Source organism: Symphodus melops (genome assembly GCF_947650265.1).
Source record: "Symphodus melops genome assembly, chromosome: 8".
NCBI classification, from domain to species: Eukaryota; Metazoa; Chordata; class Actinopteri; order Labriformes; family Labridae; genus Symphodus; species Symphodus melops.
This window is the reverse complement of record NC_136698.1, coordinates 25,883,429-25,903,657: the sequence shown is the minus strand read 5'-3', so window position 1 is coordinate 25,903,657 and position 20,229 is coordinate 25,883,429. Positions and strand designations below refer to the sequence as shown.

General features: G+C 40.0%; 2 protein-coding genes across 2 annotated transcripts in view; one reads left to right on the top strand and one right to left on the bottom strand.

Moving 5' to 3' along the window:
* Nucleotides 1-817: 817 nt before the first annotated feature.
* LOC306827943 (synapse-associated protein 1-like) lies at nucleotides 818-5,088 on the bottom strand. The gene is made up of 9 exons (XM_079350070.1): nucleotides 4,636-5,088; nucleotides 4,356-4,462; nucleotides 4,206-4,272; nucleotides 4,026-4,099; nucleotides 3,796-3,935; nucleotides 3,492-3,643; nucleotides 2,863-2,921; nucleotides 2,617-2,752; nucleotides 818-2,531 (listed from the first exon to the last, which is right to left on the bottom strand). The coding sequence occupies exons 1-9, from the start codon at nucleotides 4,835-4,837 to the stop codon at nucleotides 2,404-2,406; spliced, it is 1,065 nt and encodes a 354-aa protein (XP_079206196.1). The 5' UTR covers nucleotides 4,838-5,088; the 3' UTR covers nucleotides 818-2,403.
* Nucleotides 5,089-5,094: 6 nt separating this feature from the next.
* Nucleotides 5,095-20,229, top strand: part of shroom2a (shroom family member 2a) — a 37,628-nt gene continuing 22,493 nt past the window's right edge. The window contains exons 1-3 of the mRNA XM_079350064.1: nucleotides 5,095-5,931; nucleotides 7,778-7,988; nucleotides 17,150-17,298. Coding sequence (XP_079206190.1) covers nucleotides 7,782-7,988; nucleotides 17,150-17,298 — 356 coding nt within the window. The 5' untranslated portion in view covers nucleotides 5,095-5,931; nucleotides 7,778-7,781. The remainder of the gene's footprint in view (nucleotides 5,932-7,777; nucleotides 7,989-17,149; nucleotides 17,299-20,229) is intronic.

Here is a 20,229-nt window from a genome sequence, read left to right as displayed (position 1 = left end):
TGCTGACTATGCCATATATTTATAGCCTAGCCTATAGTAAAACTCTTCACCTACCAATCAGGGCTAAGTCTTGAATTATGAAAGTAACTTCAGTGACTGTAGGTAGATTTTTCTCCTCCTTCAAGCAGCTGCCATATTACCAAGCTTGTACAATTGAGTCACATTGTCTTTGGACTTCAGCAAACTAAAAGGTTGCATGTCACACTGTTGACAGAGGCCATAAAGGTGTAGAATCACATCACATGCAATCATAAGGAGTTGATTTAGGCAACAAAAAAACAATCATTGTCAAGAAATGGCAATTATTTGAAGGAAGTTTAACATGATGTGTTTTTTTGATGGGCATTAATTGTCAGGGTGTTTTGTAGGAAGCCTCAAGTTTCCACATCACAGTTTCTGTTTATGCTAGTAGATTTACTCCTGAAGAAATGTGGTGCAAAAGAGAAGGTTGAATCCTCCACTCACAGCAGACGGATGTTAAAATATTCTTCTGGTCTTAGATTTGTTAGTAAGTTCAGGGTTAAAAAATAACCCTGAAACCAGCTGACCCATGAATATGTCATCTATGATGTTTCCCCAGTTAATGACTGAATAAAACTTGACACGTACAACAAAAGTTAAGCTCAAACATTAAACTTTAGGAACAACAAGAAAGAGACGTTTTTGATGAAAGGCACATTTAATGTTTTTATTTTCTGTATCAAAAACAAACCTCACATAACCATAAAAAACCCATCAACAAGCATCGCTAACAGTCATTATAATGTCATGATTACACCAAAACATATAACTGAAGTTTTACATCACAGAAGATACAAATTAAATATGATAAACTTTGGCTTTATTTTCCTGGTACAAATAAAAGGCTTGTTTGGACTGACACTACATATCAGCGTCTACAGTATACACAGGATGTGTGCTTAGACATGTTCATGTTCAGTCATTCATTTTTATGACTACATTCTTAAGAAAAAGAAAAAAACTCTGTGCGTCACATAAAATACAGCAAGGCACTGTTAATGTAAAGTAGGTTTAACATGTATCACATCTTATAGGTTATCAAAGCATCATCAAGCTATTCTGTTGATGAACAAAGTTGTTTCAGTCAAAGGGTAAAATGTTTAATAATACTCTCCAGAGGTTATGCAAAAATATCTTGAAAAATGGTGACTTTTATTGATTGATGAACTGTAATAGTTAAGACTTGTTCACTCGTGTACAATAAAAAACTAAGGGAGGGCTGCATGTTTGAACACAGACACGTTTTCACCATGACTTTATCTAAAGTTTCTTCTGCCAGCCGTCCTACGATTTTTTTCCACAGAAAGTCAGAGTGAGCTGATGTTCAGGATGTAATCAGGAGAATTCACCTCGAGCGATTGGGAGGTGAAGGTGACGTTTATTCCCTGTGATTGGTGCACGACCGTAGACCGTCTGCACTAACTTTTAAAATATGAATTTGCACTTTCTTTGTCGTGCAGATGACACATTAGTTTTCTTTATAAGCAGCATTAAAGAGAAAAGGAATGAACCCTTACTTAATTCTATACTTCTGGGGTTTAAAGTGAGCTACAGGTAGTAAACCTTTGGATGCTGTGTAATCGGCAGCTGAGCTGGTTTGTATCATCTCTGACTTTTCATCAACACCTGGATCAAATAAAAGTTTGGACGCTGTGTAAACATGAAGTAACTCTGCAGGCATTTGCTACGTTAAGGGTATTTTTTTTGGGGGGGGGGGGGACATTTAGCCTTTTATTGGACAGAACAGCTGAAGAGAGACTGAAGGAGATGCACCAAATAGCTGATGGAACATCTGAACCCATGTTGGCTGTGATGAGGACTGTGGCCTCTGCACATGAGGGGGTTCGATGTAACCACTAGGCTATCCAGCGCCCCTGTGAGAGTGTATATTTACAGAGTATATGTTGGAGCATCAATTATATTGACTTTTTCAGTTTTCAATACTAAAGTAAAACGAAAAGTACGAGTAAACATATTCAGGATTTAGCCAGCATCTTTAGCTGTACTTTAATTTGATATTTTATCATCTCTCTTTATCCTGATTTTGTCACTTGTGGCAACATGTGTGGTGACATTTTTTATCATCTCACCTCAAATTCTGAAGCAAACTCTTCTCGGAGGAGGGGAACGCAGGAGCGCACCTTTAATCATAACTGAAGGAGACTATGCTAAATATTTATGCAATAAACCCAAGAACCATTCAGGCCACAGAAATAGTACACTGAAATGTTATTAAGGTTCAGTGTCATTTGTCTCCTGCAGAATTTAGAAGATGAATGAATCCACTGGGAGCATTAAAGCTTGTCATGTTTGCTTTCCGGCCTTAACGGTGATTATGACACAGTTAGAGCCGGTGGAGCCGGTGGAGCGTGTGTATGAGTTCTAACTGTCCTCCTTCAGCATTTCTTCAATCTCTCTGTCCCAGTTGTCATTGTGGTTCTCGTGATCCGGCAGCACGTCGAACTCCTGCAGCTCCTCCTGCAGCTCTCGCTCCCAGTCAGGAGTCTCCTCTGCAGAACCCCGAGCAGAGTCGCACATTAAACTTCTGATAAACTCTTAAATGACATCAGAAACCAGTTCAACTAAAAGACTCACCCTGCAGTGTGTTTGGATGCTCCCTCTTCTCAAGAACCAGCTGTTCCATTTCTTTGCGTAGGTCGTCCTCATTTATGTTGCATGAGTCAAAAGCATCGCTCACAAATTCAGACACAGGCGGGCTGGTGGAGATCTCCTCCTCGTTCGTTTTTTAACAGAAATAAAAAGAGGTCAGACTCAGCTTCATTAAGGATTCATTCTCATCATTTCATTGGTATTTTATGTGAAAAAAAGAAAATCGCCTACCTCATCTGACTTTGGTTTGTTTATGCGGTTGGCAGCATGAGTTTTCTGTTTTACGACATCTACAGAACAAAACATTAGTCAAATTCTTAAAGAAAAAAAAAATCATACTTTTTCCTTCAATGAATAATAATTCATTCAATATTTTTTCTCTTAATATTAATAATACTGCTCTTTAACACATTTGACTCCAAATAAAAGGTATAATGTTGTAAAAACTGAAGGTACAATGGTACTAACGATGTTTAGGTCTATCTGGACTTCTGAAGACTTGATTTCTCTTTTCTGATTGTTTTTAATGGTAATGGTGGATTTTATTTCAGTATTGGCACCGTTGTCCCTGTCTCAAAGATGACATGAAAACAGCTGGGGCTTTTGTTTTCAGCAGAATCATTTACCTCACTTTTGCTAGACTGTGGACCCTGATGGAAACGCATAAAACAACAGGCTAAAGGAACCTTTAAAATAGGTTTTATGACTAAAAATCACAGGTACGCTAAGTGGAAAATATACTTCTGTATTTGCAAAGCCTGTCGCCTCTATTTGTCACATTAGTATAAATGGTTTCTGCTTTGGAAGCAGGGGATACATATGAGTCCATTCCCATTTTGAGCACTATAAAGTAATGATACCCTTTTGTTGAACCTCCTCAGTTCTGGTGCCAGTGTTCTCCACGCCTCTCCGCTCAGCAGCCTGCTGCGCTGCGAGAGCTGTGAGCTGAGCCGACTGTTTTATTAAGGACACACGGTAGAAGTAATTCTTCCAGAAGGCCTCCTCTTTCACCCTGAAATGAATGACACAGTGGAACATGCAGCCCAGCTCAGAATAGAATAAAAACAATCTTTTTGTTCTTAATAAACCCACGCCTGTGTGCAGTGATGCACATGATGAAAAGAGACCACATAAAGTATTATCCGAATGTCAAAACAGTCTCACTGTTTGGGGACCAGATGGAAGCGCATCTTCCGAAGGAGCTCATCCTCCTCCAACATCACCATGGCAACCGGATACATTTGCTCACAGTCAAAGTGAAATTGCACTCCAGCAGGAGGATCTCGCAAAAAATTCCTTTTGTCCTGTCAACAAATGAAACAATAAAAAGAAATTGTACTGTTGCCCAATTTGCCTTTTCCCTCGAACAGAAACGTTTCATAAGTAATACTCACAGCTGAGAGGGCTAAAATCTGCTGCTGTATTGTTTCTTCTTCATTATAACCAACCCACGGAGGCACAGCGGCACCTACAAACAATGAGTATGATGATTTACTTGATAAATATCTGAAAGGATTTGTTTCTCAATCTCCCTCGAATACATCATGGAGACTGCAGTACTTTAAAGTACTTACCAGATTTTTTTGACATTTTCTCCTGAACAAACTTCTCTTGTTCTTTCTGGAAATCACCTAAAATGGTCTATATCAGAAGGAAACAGATCAAATCAATGTGACATTTAAAAAAAGAAGGAGAAAAAAAACACAACACATGATATTTGACACCTTATCAATGATGCCGTTCATCTGTCCCTCTTCCACACTTTTCTTCAGGGTTTGAGCTGTTTCGGACAACCTCTTGGAGGCACTGCTGGCGAAATTATAAATGTAACCTGCGAAAAAAACAAATCATGCAAACACAAGTGAGTAAACAACAAATACTCCCACGTTAACAAAGAGAGAGAGGGAGAGGGAGAGAGAGAGAGAGAGAGAGAGAGAGAGAGAGAGTGTGTGTGTGTGTGTGTGTGTGTGTGTGTGTGTGTTTGAGTGTACTCTTAAATCTCACCACTGAAGCCCTGAGCTGTCTGCAGAAGTTGAGATGGTTGAATATCTTCTTTTGCAGCTCTGGTTGGTTCACTCTCAGCAGCTGCAGTCGGTTTGTTTACGTCTTGATTTTGGTCTCCTTTAGCATCAACAATAGACTCGACTTGTTTACCTTTTCCATTTTCGTTTTCAAATCCAAGCCAGCTCCCAAAGTTCTTAAACATGCTTTCAATATGTCGTCTCCAAAGGTAGTCCTTTAAACTCGCTCAAATAATGAATTATTTAAGTGTTTTGTCAACTCTCGGATAGTTGAAACTGGGGAGAAAAAAAACAGTAGTGGCTGGTGACGTTTAGTTGAAGCACTTCCGCGAATCGGTTCAGTGTGTCCCTTTTTTGCTACCCTGCTTAAAACTCACGCGTTGTCATGGAAACCAGAGCGTCCCAAGTCAACCGTGAGCAAAGATGAACGTTTCACCTTAAAAATCGTACATTTAAAGATAAAAATAGATTGAATTTTCTTTGATAAAGTAAAATACACGTTTTAAAGGGGAGTCTCAGCTTACTTGCAAATAACATTTACATTTACATTTTTCTGCTATAGTTTGCATTTCATACTGTGCAATATTTATATTTTATATTTCTGCTAGTTTACGTTTCGTACTGTGCAATATTTATATTTTATATTTCTGCTATAGTTTACGTTTTGTTCTGTGCAATATCTATATTTTATACTTCTGCTATAGTTTACATTTCTTACTGTGCAAATGTTTATTTTTATACTTCTACAATATCCATTAATAATTTATTATGCTGCTATCTGTCAACAAGTCCTACCATACATAACCCATCTTACTTAAATTAGACTTTTTTACATTCTTTTGTTGTCTTGTGCACTCTAAGGTGGAGCCACATAATTTGCACAGAATAAAATGTAAATTGCAGAAAAATAAAAGTAGACAATATTGCACAGTAGTAAGATAATGGCAGTCTAACGCTAGATGGCGCGCTCGCGCTGTGTCGCCCCCGTTGTTCGTGGACGGAGCTAAGTTAGCTTAGCTCATTTAAACTGTAGGCTGCTGAGTGTGTCAGTGTGTGTCGTCCTCACTTTGTACAATGAAGTAGGACACTGGCTCCTGAGAGAGAAACAGAGGAAACGTGGAGTTTTTTTTCCGCTGCAGTAACCGGCGAACTTTGATAAAGTTTGTTTCTATGGTGATAAAAACGGGTTAAAAAAGATGAAGTATGTATTACGTTAACCTGCCAGCTCGAGGACCGATCGTTCCTGTTCGCCGGTTTATCCAGAAGTTACATTTCCCAGGTAAGGTCATCGTTTCGGACTGTTTTCAGAAAAGAAAGAAAAGGGGGCAAAGACGCAGTGTGTTTTATGTTATGTGATAAAAGTTCTTATTTCACACGAAGGGTCAAAAAACCTCTTAATGAAAGAGGGCAAAACTAAGTCTAAGTAAATGTGTTGTTTCAGGCGGAGATGGTTTCCATTGTGCTCCTCGACATTGTTTGTCTCTCATAAGAGCATTAAAGTCTGCAGTATGACAGCAGGTGCTTAGTCAATATTTATTTTATAACTCGCAAACTGTAGGTTTTTACGACTGATATAACAGATACTTCATCTACACAATCATCTTGTGTGTTTAAGATGGGTTCATTTTAAATTTCAAACATATTAGGGATGTCCCGACACAACTTTATTTTTTGTCTTTTTCACTTCCGATACCATACCGATATCGATCTGGTACGACATCAGCACTAATCACACATACTTTTATGATTTTATTTTATCGTGTTAAATGTTAGAAAAGGCTTGATCAAGTGGTTTTACTCAAACAGAGAACAACAGTCCTTAGGCAGGAGAAAAACTGACCCATTTATTATTAAACAAATGGTTACATCAATTTTAACCTTCAGCATGATATCTACAGTATTCTACAATTGAATAAAATAAATAGTGTAAAAAAAACCCCTAAATAAACCCAATTAAAAACAAATACTTTTAAATTCTGTTAAATGATCTGCTTAGGAGCTCTTATGTCGCAGATTTTAGATGCAGTCTGATAAATAATAATAAAAAAAAAACATGTAGTTTTAAAGAACAGTATTGTCGGACTTTATATTTAAACGTAAGTTTTCATTTTCTTTGTGGTTATTTTGTTTTGTAAAACGTTTATGCTAAAAGTTGATTATTTCATGCATTCAAATAGACTGATAGAGAAACTAAAACATCCTTAAACCTGAAGGTAGATGGATGTTCATCGTGAGTCTGGATTTGCCTGAGATTTCTGATTTTCTTTTTTCTTGCCACAGTAGCCTTCGCTAAATGTTGCTCATGATGGATCAGCTCTGGGTCTTTGTAATAAAACAATGAGTAAGGTCTTTTACTGGCGTTTTGTTAAGTGTCTCAATATAACACTTGTTCTGAATTGGCACTATATAAAGATTGATCGATTGATTGAGAAGAAAACATTTAGCCTCAAGAAGGGCTGCTGTTTTTTTTTTTTTTTTTTTTTAAAAGCATCAAATGTAGAAAGAGCATTAAAGAAGAAATTAAACATTCTTGATTAACCACTCTTTAAACTGAACTACAACTGTTCAGTTTCCTGACCAATTTTTGGATATGAGATACCGACACTGATTTTAGATCAGACAAAATCAATGAGAAGAATCCTTCTCTTCTTGTATTTTTGAATAAATATCATTATTTAGGTACTCAGAAAGATGCTTCTCATGAACAAATTACAGTAGCGTGTATCACCAATGCATAAGCTGCGATGCTCTGCTACAACTGGAGTAGATAGTGCTGGGAGAACAACATTTGTTTTTGTTGTTTGTTCATCTAATCAATGTTATTTAAAGAAACGTTTCTGTGGCATAACCGTTAAGATACACGCTGCTGAATCTGTCTGTGGTGGGCTCATTTCAACACCATCATATTGGCCAGCACAGAGCTATGATACTGGTATGGGAATAACATGGTCTTGTTCCTGAGTACCATAAAGATGGAGCTGGAGCTTACTGGACTTGCGAGGCTGTTTGGACAAAGATGTAGACTTTGTAAAGTGACTCCAGTTTGGTGAACACTCCTGTATCATGATTTTATTCCAGGACATGATTTATTGACATCTTTCTTTGTTTCTTTACATTTCTAACAGCACCATGGACACTGAGGGTTATAACAATGATCAGCACTACACAGAACCAGAGAGACTTTGGCATGTGAGGCAAAAATCCGAAGATCTGGACATGAGAAGTAGAGATGGAGAGGGCTGCAGCCTGGTGGAAGTTTTTCTTTCAGGGGGAGCACCGTGGGGATTCACCCTCAGAGGGGGACTGGAACATCGAGAACCTCTGCTCATCACGAAGGTAAACACTCTGAATGACTCCTTTCAGATCAAAGGAAGCTGAGATCATGATGGCATGTGCTTGCCTAATTGCTGAATTTACAGATGAAACTATGAAAAATCCGATTAAAATAAGGACAGCCTCTCAAACCAACACAGCTATCCACAAAGAAAATCTTTCAAATGACATAATGTGCTTCTAGAGTCAGTGCAGCAGAGAACAGCTCATAATGGCTGATGAGCTGTGTCTCATCTCTCAACGTCATTGTCCATGATGCACTAGACATGGTGCAGTGCTTGCTGCCTCAGTGGGCAGCTTGTTTTAAAAAGGTTGTAAAGAAGGATAATGACACATGACAACATGTCTAAATGTGATGTACCGTCTGAAGTGAATATCCTCGACAATCTGGATGGATTACGAGTAAATTTGGTGCCAACTGCAGGTTCAAAGAGCAATCGCAACATCGCTCATTGGTTTGCAGATGATGAGTTTCATGACTTGACTTTTGCATTAGTGATTAGCATTAGCATTAGTGTCACCTTGTTTGTATTTGTTTTTCCAGAAGCGATCACATCTGAATGTGAGGGTTGTTGACATTGATTCAACAAAATGACGATCATGCTTTAGTGCAGAATACTTAAACCTGTGACTGAGACAACGACTGTATTAGGAAAAGTTTAGTGAGGCAAAAAGAAAAAGGGTCATTCTTTTCATAGACCTCCAGCCATTAGACCTTCCCACTGCTGGAATTAGAATCAGCAGGTTGAAAGGTCCTTATCTTTATTAAAAGATTACTTTCAGGCATTTTTACCAGCTGAGCAAAACCAACACCCCTTTGACTACACAAAGCAAGAGGATGCATCCACTACTTTTAAACAGGCTTTGTCATTCACGTTAGCATGTTAGTATGAGCTTAGCCTGCTCTGTATACAGCCATTTTCACATCTAGACTCCTGAAAAGTTCAGGAAGACTGCTCCTGTAAACCTCCTGTTCTGCTTGTTCACACCCACACACACACACACCTCACAGCAAGAGACTCTCGCTGTGGTTGCAGGAGTGACGGATGAAACAACAATCCACTTTACAACACAACGAGGAGACCATTTGGCTTAATATCAATGCTCTGTGTAGTATGACAAACGTATAATATACCGTAAATTCCGGACTATAAGCCGCTACTTTTTTCTCACACTTCGAGCACTGCGGCTTCTACTCCGGTGCGGCTAATGCATGGATTTTTTATGGGGGACAATGAGCTTCTGCCGCAAAAACATTTGACTTCGTCACGTCGGATCTTAATATCAGTCATTTTGCGCTTCATGCACGCACCCTCATCATGGAAAACACACGGAGAAATACATATGATGCAGCTTTCAAGTTAAAGGCGATCCACCTGGCTGTCAAAGAAGCTAACAGAGCTGCTGCACGTTAAGATGACACTGACAGCGACAACAGAGACTGAGGAAGTGAGTAATGAAGTCATTCTGAGGCAGTGAATGGATGGACTTTATCTTGTGAAATATATTACGGTCATCTTTTTCATCAGCCGTGTTACAGACACCGTCGGCTAGGCTTCGTATTGTAACGGTTCATGTTGTAAAGTCAGTAGTTGATAATGTGTTCATAATTCCGATTATGTGGAGAGTCAGTGAATGCACCAGCGAGAACGTGTTGAGTGGCTGTATGAGAGAACGCTGGGGGAGAGAGTTGGATTGTTACGGCAAGTTATGTGTTGCTCTCTGCTGTAAACGGCGTGGTCACGGCCGACAGTGATCGGGTTATTAAAAGTTATTATTTGAACGCTCTCGTCGTCCTTTAACGTCCGTACGGACGCTACAGTATTTGCGGATGTTACCGGTAGCCTACGTCTGTGTAAATAGCTCTTGTTATAGCGTGGACACCTGCGGCTTATAATCAAGTGCGGCTTATATATGTACAAATACATTTATTTACTTATTTTTAGCCGGTGCGGCTGATATCCAGGTGCGCTCAATAGTACGGAATTTACGGTAAACAAACGAGTGGTGATCTAAAGAGCTAATGCAGCAGTTTCATGACTTGCACAGAGATCTTACCAGTCACATGCATACAGTCTGTGGACGTGCACCAACCGCAGGGAATAAACGTCTCATTCCAGGAGAATTCTCCTGATTATATCCTCCTGCGTTCTTACACTCAGACTTCCTGCCGATCGGACGAAATACAAGAGAAACTCTGTGGACAAAGTCCATCTGATGAATTTGGGTTTTAGTGTTCACACATGCAGTTTACCCCAAACACTTCAGGGTTGATGGCACAGATATAGACATGTTTGTTGCCTAAAATCCCCAAAGTTTGTATTCTATATGATGGGGAAGAAAAAAAAAACATTCAGCAGAAGATCAAAAAATTAGAAGAGTTTGGAGGCCATTTATTGAAGTGAGAGCCAAAATATGAGCACGCTGCCTTTTAAGAGTAACCAGACGGAGTGCTTCACATTTCAGTCTGACATCACACTGTCACCTCACTTCTCTGTTGACCATGTAATGATTTACTAGCAAAGACCTTGCAGGTTAATTTGACGTCGTTACATAGCAGCACCTGTTTATCAGGAGCTGCCTCTCTGTTCCATTTTTGACCAAAACTGAGTCCAAAGTCCAACTCAGATGGTCGAAACTGGCCGTACGAGCTGCGGGGGGCGATACCGTTCGGACCACCTTCACCCACGTTGTTGTAGCTTTTACAAGCACGCAGTTCAAACTTGAAGAATTCTGACCATTTTAAGTCTTTAAGCTGGAAGATTAAAAAGCCTCGGTCACATTTCGAACTAGTGTGGGGTGAACCATTGCCCACGTGGGCTCTGCAGCGCTTCATTTAACTGAATGCATTGTCCCTGAATGCCACACGCTCACTTCAAAGACCAACAGAAGTGGACCTGTTTGCATCTGAGGTGAGATGTTCGTTCCTTAAAAACGTTTGAGAAGTTTTCAGAGTAGAAATGCTTCAGTAGTTTTGGTAGAATCGTCCATGCTGGCTCTTTAAACAAACATTTGATGAAGTAAATCAGTCGTGGACTAGACTAAATGTTTGTCTTGAATTGTGTCAGAGTTTACTTTGCTTGTACTTCGGTGTGTTATTAAATCCCACCTGGACGTTTTTTTTGGGGGGGGGGGTTGCGCTCTTATAGTTTTTTTGTGCCGGGTATAATTTCCCAGTAGACTCTGTGGTACCAGGAGCAGGAGAGGAATGTTGGAGCTTTGTTTGATTTTCTAAATGTAGTGAATTATCTGTGACAGCCTGAAGCCCGCTGGAATGGTGCGATGGGATAAGTGAAGTCAGGATTAGTCATTTGTGCTCTTTTTGGAGCAGTTCTGATTTACAGAGGAGTGGTGTGGATTTATTTATGTTAACTGGATTATGATAGGAGTGCTAATCTCCTAACAAAATAATAACCCTATATCCTCCCCTGTAGAAGGATGGACCGTGTATTTTGAGAGCTTCCTCTCAACATGGTACATCCATCACTTGACACAGATGAATGAACACACTGCTGTAATGTACCTGATGCATTAACTTCCTCATCTTCACACTTTTTATTATTATAATTGAAGCAGGTTTGTTCCCCTTTATTTAACTCTTACTTTTTTTGTTCTGTCTTAAAAACACCTCTTTCCTGTCTGAACATGTAGAACTACAGTAATGCAGAAGCTCAAGTCGGGTCATAATGAATCTATACGTTGCATCCAGCAGGGCAGACTAGTGCTCGTACTTCTGCGGCACCATGTGATGTAAATTCACAAACACTTTCATAGGTTCAATATGGAAGTTCAGAGGAAGGTGGAGGGAGCTTCTCGATGGCACTACAGCACATCCTCGGTGTATAAAGTTCTCCTGTTGTGCATAAGTTAAGCTTTTGTTAGTCCTCTTTAGTTTCAGTAAACTCACTAAAACATGGGCTCCCAGACAGTGTCCATTACGTCAAGTTAAAAAAGGAAACCTACAGTACGATCAGCCTCCAGTCATCTGCATCCTCCATAAGAATCAAACAGTTTAAAAAATGCTCAGCCTGTTTCACCTGAGCTCAGAGATGTGACTTCGACAGAAGATGTGAGATCAGGCAGTTTAACACCAACACGCTCAATGAGCTCTTTAGTCACATGTTTCTGTCACCTCCATGAGACGTCGTCATCTAAGAATCAGAAGATGATGGTCATTTCATGTGTTTCAGTTTGAGCTTCGGGGTTTGGTTGCTGTGTCTGACACACTGGGGCCAACATGAATGTTTTCTCACTTCCAGCTAAAATGAAAGATAATAAAAAAAATGGGCCCAGAGTTTGATGAGAGGTTTAGAACATTGGCTAAAAGTCCAGGAGAAATCCTGGATCTAATTAAAATTCCCAACATTCCTTTCATAGCTCAGGTAATGCTCGAGGTCTTCACGGACTTAAAGTCCTTAGTCTCAATAAACTTATATAATCCTGTTTTACACAACACAGCTGGGCACGCAGCACCTCGTACATATGTTTCCTCCACCGGGGTCACGTTTAATTTAGAAGAAAATGTTGTTTTCTTTAAAGAACGAGTAACAGACGCATGTCTCTGTTCTCACACGCTGTGAAAAATCACCTGCAGGTAAACAGGTTTTTCCCATTATCGAATCCTTTGTATGAAAAGTTTGTGGGCTCAGTTTGGCTGGTTAAGGATTGCTCAACCTCTGGAGCAAAGATGATTCATACAGTTGAGGACAATGGTTCATTAGAAGTAAACATGTGTTTAAGTTCACATTGGTTTTCTACCTCTGGATGTTTGACAGCTTCCAATACTATCACCTCATTCTGAGCTGTGGTTCTGGATACACCACTCCACCAGGGATCTGACCTTGTACTTGGAGTACCTTTTTATTAGTGCTCTAAATCCAAAGCCAAACTTCATAAAAGTGTTGTTTATTTATATAAAGAATGGTTAGTTCTATATATAAATAAACAAACGTTCAAACATGTTCAAATAGAATTCATTAACTGTGTAAAAAAACAGAGGATTCCCAAACTTTTCAGTTTGCAACCCCAAAAACAAGGCTGACAGTCTGTGGCCCCGCACTGTCTGTGGACGGACACACACACACACACACACACACACACACACACACACACACACACACACACACACACACACACACACACACACACACACACACACACACACACACACACACACACACACACACACACACACACACACACACAACAGGCCTGTCTAAACACTGGTTACACAAAAGAACGGCAAAAAAGACATTTACAGCTGAAAATAATAAAAAAAATGAAGAGAGGCTCGAAGCAGGTTAGCGGTCATGTCCTTGTATAGACTTCAGCACTGAGCTGTGTGTGTGTGTGTGTGTGTGTGTGTGTGTGTGTGTGTGTGTGTGTGTGTGTGTGTGTGTGTGTGTGTGTGTGTGTGTGTGTGTGTGTGTGTGTGTGTGTGTGTGTGTGTGTGTGTGTGTGTGTGTGTGTGTGTGTGTGTGTGTGTGTGTGTGTGTGTGTGTGTGTGTGTGTGTGTGTGTGTGTGTGTGTGTGTGTGTGTGTGTGTGTGTGTCGTTCTGTGGAAAGAGAGATGGAGGCCAACATTGCTGCTAAATTGACATTTCAAGTCATTTTAAATAAGAATAATTTCATTTTAGTTTCACTTGATGATGAGGTTTGATTCAAAATGTAACGACTACTGCAGTGTTTTTAAAATACTCAGTTAAATATACAGCATTTTAAATTAATTAAAATATGATATTTAGTCTCTGACAGCTGAGTCATACAAAGTAACACTCTGATCTTCTTTACATTGTCTCCTGTTATGAAGCATTTAGGGTGTCATGTGATAACTGGTAGCAGCTCTCTGCTCACAGTTGTTTGGAAGGCCTCATGTTAGCTGATCTTTGGAGTTATGATAAGATGAGTTGTTCATGTGATGATTTGAATATGCTCAGGTAGGTGCATGGGAATGTCAACAAACTTAAACTCTGACCTGTTCAAGGTGTAAATATAAAAAAACCCATCATGAATAACTTCTTACAATTAATCCTGAGAGGCTGATTTATATTCTAACAACTATATTTTATTTTTTCTATTTTATATTCTTCAACTACACGTAGCATTGATATAAAAACATTATTTTTGTCTTTTGTTTTTAATGCCACGACTTACCTAACATTAAAAGTTGCGGTCATTCAGTGTGCAGCGAAGTGATAAACAGACTGACAGATGTGTAAAACATCTGTCTGTTGATGCGGCTGTGTGCTTCTTGTCAACCAACAATGAACATTGTCACTGATATGAAGCACAGAGGTCTGAGGTCGGTGCCCTGTCAGCTCGCTGCGCAGGACGTCTGTCAGCAGAAAGACACATTCCTTACCCACATCACCACCACATCCTTCCCTTCATGTCCCACAAAGAGACATCCAGCTATTTTTGAGGACACTCAGGCATCCAGGATGGCTGGAGTCATCCTGATTATAGCTCGTAGGAAGATGGTAAACAAAGGACATGCTGTGGCTCATGCTGAGGTGACTGTAATAGCAGAATACTTCTCCTGCCTTCATGCTTTTTTATTCTGCTGCCTGTCACCATTTGTCACTTTTATTTACATTCTTGAAATATCACTGTATTGTTTAGCCGTATTTCCTGTTTGGTTGTTTGAAATAAAAGCAGGAAATATTGTGTAGCCGGTCATACACACGATGGCATGTTGATATTTAAATCATTTGTTTTTATGTTCAGCATCTCAAAGATTAGTCCTCTGCTGTTCAGAGAAAACATTTTTGGACTTGTCGTGCCTCGATAGTAAGGTTTAAGTAAGGTTTACTTTGGTTAGCAAATAAATGAACTAATTTCTTTCCCTTTCACTACTCCTGACTTCCTTTTTAATGTTTCAGAGTAAAGTGTCATCATTCCTTTCTGCATTGTCCGCTGTTCCTTTTACCTCATTATTTAACCAAAACCAAAATAATACAGAGGTCCAAACGTCCTTAAGGATTTTTTTGACTGTATGAATTTTAAATTTTGAAAGCTTTTAAGCCGAGTCACTATCTGATATTTCTCTTTGGTCTGTGTCCCAGGATCTGTACTGATATTTCCTTCATTAGCTTTATGTTGACTCTATCATATTGCACTTTACTTATGTAAATATTTACTACTCGACCAAATATGGATGCATTCACAGTCCTTGTGTTTACTCCTGTTACATTTTACCTTCAGAGCGGCCCAAATGTGCCACAATAAGAGCACCAAAGAATGAACAGAAGAGCAACACACTGATTTTCAGCTGCAAACTGGCCTTCCATTCCTAAAACATTGCATTACTCTACTACCTCTCATTTAGATGAACTAAAACCCTGAATGTGATTTCATTTGTATGCAAAGGTTAGACATATGTTAACATGTCATGTGTAGTGAGAATGATTGTCCGGCTTTCAGTTAAACTGTGATGTCCATTTTAAACGTCGTAACCTGCAAAAACATCATCCAGGCAGTGATTCAGTTTCTCTGCAAAATACCCGACCATATCAGGAAGCTTTCAGGAATCCAGCCAGCCGTCATAAAAAGCCTCAGTCCACCCTGCTTAGCTCTGCCTTAACATCGTTATTATAGAGAAATGAAAAGGGGCTTTGATTGGAGCTATCTGGGCTCTGGATGATAAAGGCCATACAACACGTAATGGCCTGTAAATGTACACATACCTCCACGGTGAAGTCATGCAGCCCCTCTCACAGGTTGAGATCTGATATTCAGCTTTTTAATGTGCAAAATGCCAAGAGACGTGTGGCTAGCTCTCTGTGCACGCCGCTCTGCTCCTCTCATATCTGCCCCTGTGTCAGAGCGAGGACAGCACTGACCTTAACACTCCGACTATCTGACGCTGCAGAGACCTTCACTGTTGATGGGCTTCTGTCACTTTAATATCTTATGCCTTCTATATTTAGGGGCCTTTTCAAAGTGTACACCAACACTAGTATTCGCTGACTGAAGCGCGCTGCTCCGTGCGTGCGGTCATTTCCCTCTGACGTAGGTGTTATTCCAGGTGTCTGCCCTCAAACAAACACAATGCAGCATGTTTTTTTTTTCATCTGGCCTCGATGCTCACTTTTTGAAGCATTTTTAAAGCCTTTGATCGTTGTCATTAGAAACTGTCCGACCTGCAGTAAACTTAGTGAAACAGTGTGTTTAAGCTGTCATTGGTACCTTATAAAAAACTTCAAGGAGACAGTGTTGCTTTTCTCTCACTGACTGCTGAAGCATGTTCTGTTTGTAGTCGTGCTGCCCTTTTATTTAATGATTTACATAATGTAAGGATTGCATTAGGACTTTCTTTATTATTCATGTTTAAGAAACATTTGAACATTTCAAATAAAAGTTACGCATTCAGACATTTGCATGTGTTGTGCACTATTTTGCACCACTATCACTGTTTGCAGAATGTACCTGGTGAATGCTAGAAATTTAAGAAAACCATTTTCACAACATGGTATAAATGGAGGCCAAAAGGGTTACAGAAACAACACCTGCATTCTGCTGCACAATAGGCTTTAAACCCTTCAGTAAATATCAGGGTTTAGCCTAAAGTGTTGAAGCAGTCAGAGGTAGTAGGTTGCTCCAAGGTCAGGTCGTATAATGTTATTTACTCTTTCTCGCAGCACTGCACAGTGGTGGGAACCTCTTGGACGGAGTTTATAAACTGAATATTCTGTATTTGCGAGAAGCCGTTCTAGTAGATACAAATCGTGTGCGTGCATGTGAACACATCTGGGAACGTTGACCTCTTAAAAACAGATTCAGAAAGACAACAAGCTTCCTTTTAGATTTACATTTCATCTAGACATCTACATTACTTATAGCATGACAGTGCAAGTACAGCAAGCCAACAGCTGCAATGTTAAAAGTTGGTGTTAGTTTCAGACTTGGATTAGTGCAACTATGTTTTGTGTCCAAATTTGTCAGCTAAGATTCGATTCTATGATGAACTACTGCATGTCTGTCATCCTTCAGTGTTTTCCCAGTCATATTCAGAGGCTCAAAGATGTTCTAATTGAAAGAGAGAATGAAAAAAACGTTGTCTTAATGTCCTAATTATGGCTTTTCACTTGCTAATAGCTTAGCATCTGTGTCTTGGCATCATGTGTTGACTCCTCAGTTTTCCGTCTGCTGTGTTTATGTTGCAGGTGGAGGAGGGCAGCAAGGCAGCAGCTGTGAGTCTCCAGGTGGGGGACGAGCTTGTCAACATCAACGAGATTCCCCTGAGTGGCTACAGACAGGAGGCGATCTGCCTCGTGAAAGGCTCCCACAGGACCCTGAGTCTGGTGGTGAAAAGGTAGGTAACCAATCCTCCGTCTCCTCTGCTGCCCTCTCCTCCTACATCTGCTGCTGTCACAAGTGCACCGAGTCACCATGGTGACATGTCTAACAAACCCAGGCGACAGAGGAAGGGGTGGAGACAGACGATCCTGGTCCCTGCAGCTGTTTGTCTGTTTTCTAGTGCCTGTAGACCAGCCGGCACTTTCTGGGATTTCTTGAGCTCCTGGTAGCTGGATGGTCCTGTTTAGCCAGGTTGCATTACACTGTTAAGAGTTGGTGACACAGTTTTTCATAATGAAGCTGAAAGAAGGAAGAGGTTGGGGGTGACATCATTGACTCTGTGAGAAGGCCGGTGTATGAAGAGTAAAAAAGAGGAAGTTACTAATGTATGCATATGACACTATCTGGCACAGAGATTTTTTTATGCTCATTCTGCTGTGATAAGGCTTCATAGGGTTACACCACACATCCCTTTCTTATTTACCAAAAAACATTCACTTTAAATCGAAATAAATCATTACTCACTCTTTCTATTAGAAGCCTCTGTTTGTGACCTATTGACTCCAAAGTATTGTTAAGTGAGTACAGATTATCCTGTTTAACTGATGAGTCATTTGTCAACGTGAGAGCTGCAGGCCTCCTTAGTCCTTACGAATGGCCTTGTTGTGTGTGTGTGTGTGTGTGTGTGTGTGTGTGTGTGTTAACACTGCTCCCATTGTCTCCTTGCCGTCTGCATTGCGTTCTGTATTGTATCATATCATAACGTAATCCCTGAACAAATCCTCCCGTACAAGGAAGTCCTCTCACCATTTATCTCTCCACAAGGACGCGGCTGTGAGGCCCACTCATTGTTTCATACTCTCAACAGGCAGGTCTATTATAGGATCTGGAAACAGGGAGGCATTATTGTCTATAACAATCTATTTGATTTACTTATACCATTGTAGGACAAGCCTTACACATATGAAGTCCAATAACTGTATCAACATCAAGTTAATTCAGTGTAAACAGAAGAGATTAACATCCTGAGGTTGCCAATCACATACTTCCTCTTTGATCTGGAGTGCATGTTCAGTGTGAATTAGAACTACACTTAAGGCATACTGCATCATTGAAGTGTGCTCTTTAACCCATCCGAGTCCTTATGGCATACAGTAAATATGGTGGCCTGATAGGGTCAAATTAAATGTACATTTTCCATGAAACACAGTCGTTGGTTTTAGCTGTAATGAACAGGATTGTAACGATGATTCGAGTAAAAATCAACAGTAGTGATACCTGTTTCAATACCTCAAAAATGGACATCTAATGTTGGATAATCTCTTGTGTCTAATGGCCAACAATTGTATTTGTGCAACTCAGACAGTGTGCTGGAGTTTGCCTATAAATTTTTTTTAAATGTATTTATTCCTCTCATCTCACCTGTCTTATGAAATACATGTAGATTTAAAGCCTTCATACTTTTTGATCCTATGAAACAACAGGATCATCGAGGTTGTATCAATACAAAACATGTGGCATCAGAAAGTATCAAAGTCTTTCCTTAGTGGTGTTTGTGTTATTTTCTATCACTGTGTTTTGGCTGGACAGGTTTTATCTTACAGTAAGTGTACACATTGTGTCATTGTCAGTTTGAATTGAGGTGGAAAAGGTCCATTTACTTAACAGAAGAGCAGGATGCATGACTACAGGATCTGGGTATTGTCAGTTCACTGTGTTTGTAGTTGTAAATGGAGAAAGACATTTCCTTACATAGACACGGTTTATTGTTCATATTGCATTGCATCCTGCCTTTGAGCCTCTTGAGACTATTTCTTCCTTTTTTCTGCTGGCCGGGTTTGGAGAATTGAAGCCGCTTTTTCTTTTTTTTCTGGCATCTTAAAAAGCCTGTCCAGTCCCTCATTTTCAAAGCCACAATACCAAGCCAGAGTTTGACTTAGAATACAGCCGAGTGCTCATGATTTATGATTTGTTATAAAAGCTCAAAGCTTCATTCTCGTTACTTTTCTATCAAAGTCTGCAATCTGGATGTTTTTGTGAAGCTGGGGTTGGAAATGTTGCACATTGGAGCATTCCTTATTATTACTTACAACCATATAAAGCCCCAATGTTTAACTGTAGCTTAATCTGTGTCTGAGCTTGTTAAGTGTCAGCCATGAGGCAGCTTTCATTGTAGCTCAGGGATAATGTTGGATAGTTGAAATGAGGATCAGGAAGCTGTCAGAACCTGCTCCTGTCCACAGGTGTGGTCTCTTTACAGACAGCACCAGGGAGGAGCCTGATTTATTTTGCATGCAGTGACTCATGTGTGATTGCTGGTGTAATTTCATAGGAAGAGGAGCCGGGGAGAGGCCTGTCGTCACACAGAGAACAAGTCAGGTGTGGTTATCAGAAGGAAAGCATCTCCTTCTCTCTGCACATGTCCTGACAACACGACTGAACACACACACACAGGGCTTCAACTTACAACGAGTTGTATTTGCATTTAAAAACTATCTGAAAGCATCGATTGCACTCACTCTCTGTACGTTGACAAATCTGGACATGCTACTGGTCTCCTTATGGGGCAGCCAACCCTTCTAGATGTTTATACTGGAGTGACGTCTCCTCTCTGAGCTGATCTAATTTAGCTCAATTGTGCAGATTTTAAGTTGAATTTAAGATTGCAATATGTACTACACTGCAGCTTTACCAAGATTGAGGAAACCGTGCACACACACTCTTTTTGTCCAGTGCAAATCAAGTTGAACATTTTCATCAAGAACAGCTCTTTCGTCGAGTTTTTGCTCGCTGGGGTTTTGTGATTTTGATCCCCTGAGTTAAAGCAATATTCCATGAAGGTATGCACATCCTCTCTTCTACCTGAGGGCGGTATCAGGCCCCCTGTAGTCTGACCTGTCTTCCTTTTCCTTCCCTTGAGGCACTTTTAATCCATGTAACAAACAGC

Coding starts and splice junctions, on each gene's coding strand:
- LOC306827943 (XM_079350070.1), bottom strand. CDS start 4,837: ATGTTTAAGAACTTTGGGAGCTGGCTTGGATTTGAAAACGAAAATGGA. Junction 3,644..3,795: donor TTCCATCTGGTCCCCAAACA/GTGAGACTGTTT, acceptor CATTCATTTCAG/GGTGAAAGAGGAGGCCTTCT. Junction 2,922..3,491: donor TGAGGAGGTTCAACAAAAGG/GTATCATTACTT, acceptor TTTGTTCTGTAG/ATGTCGTAAAACAGAAAACT.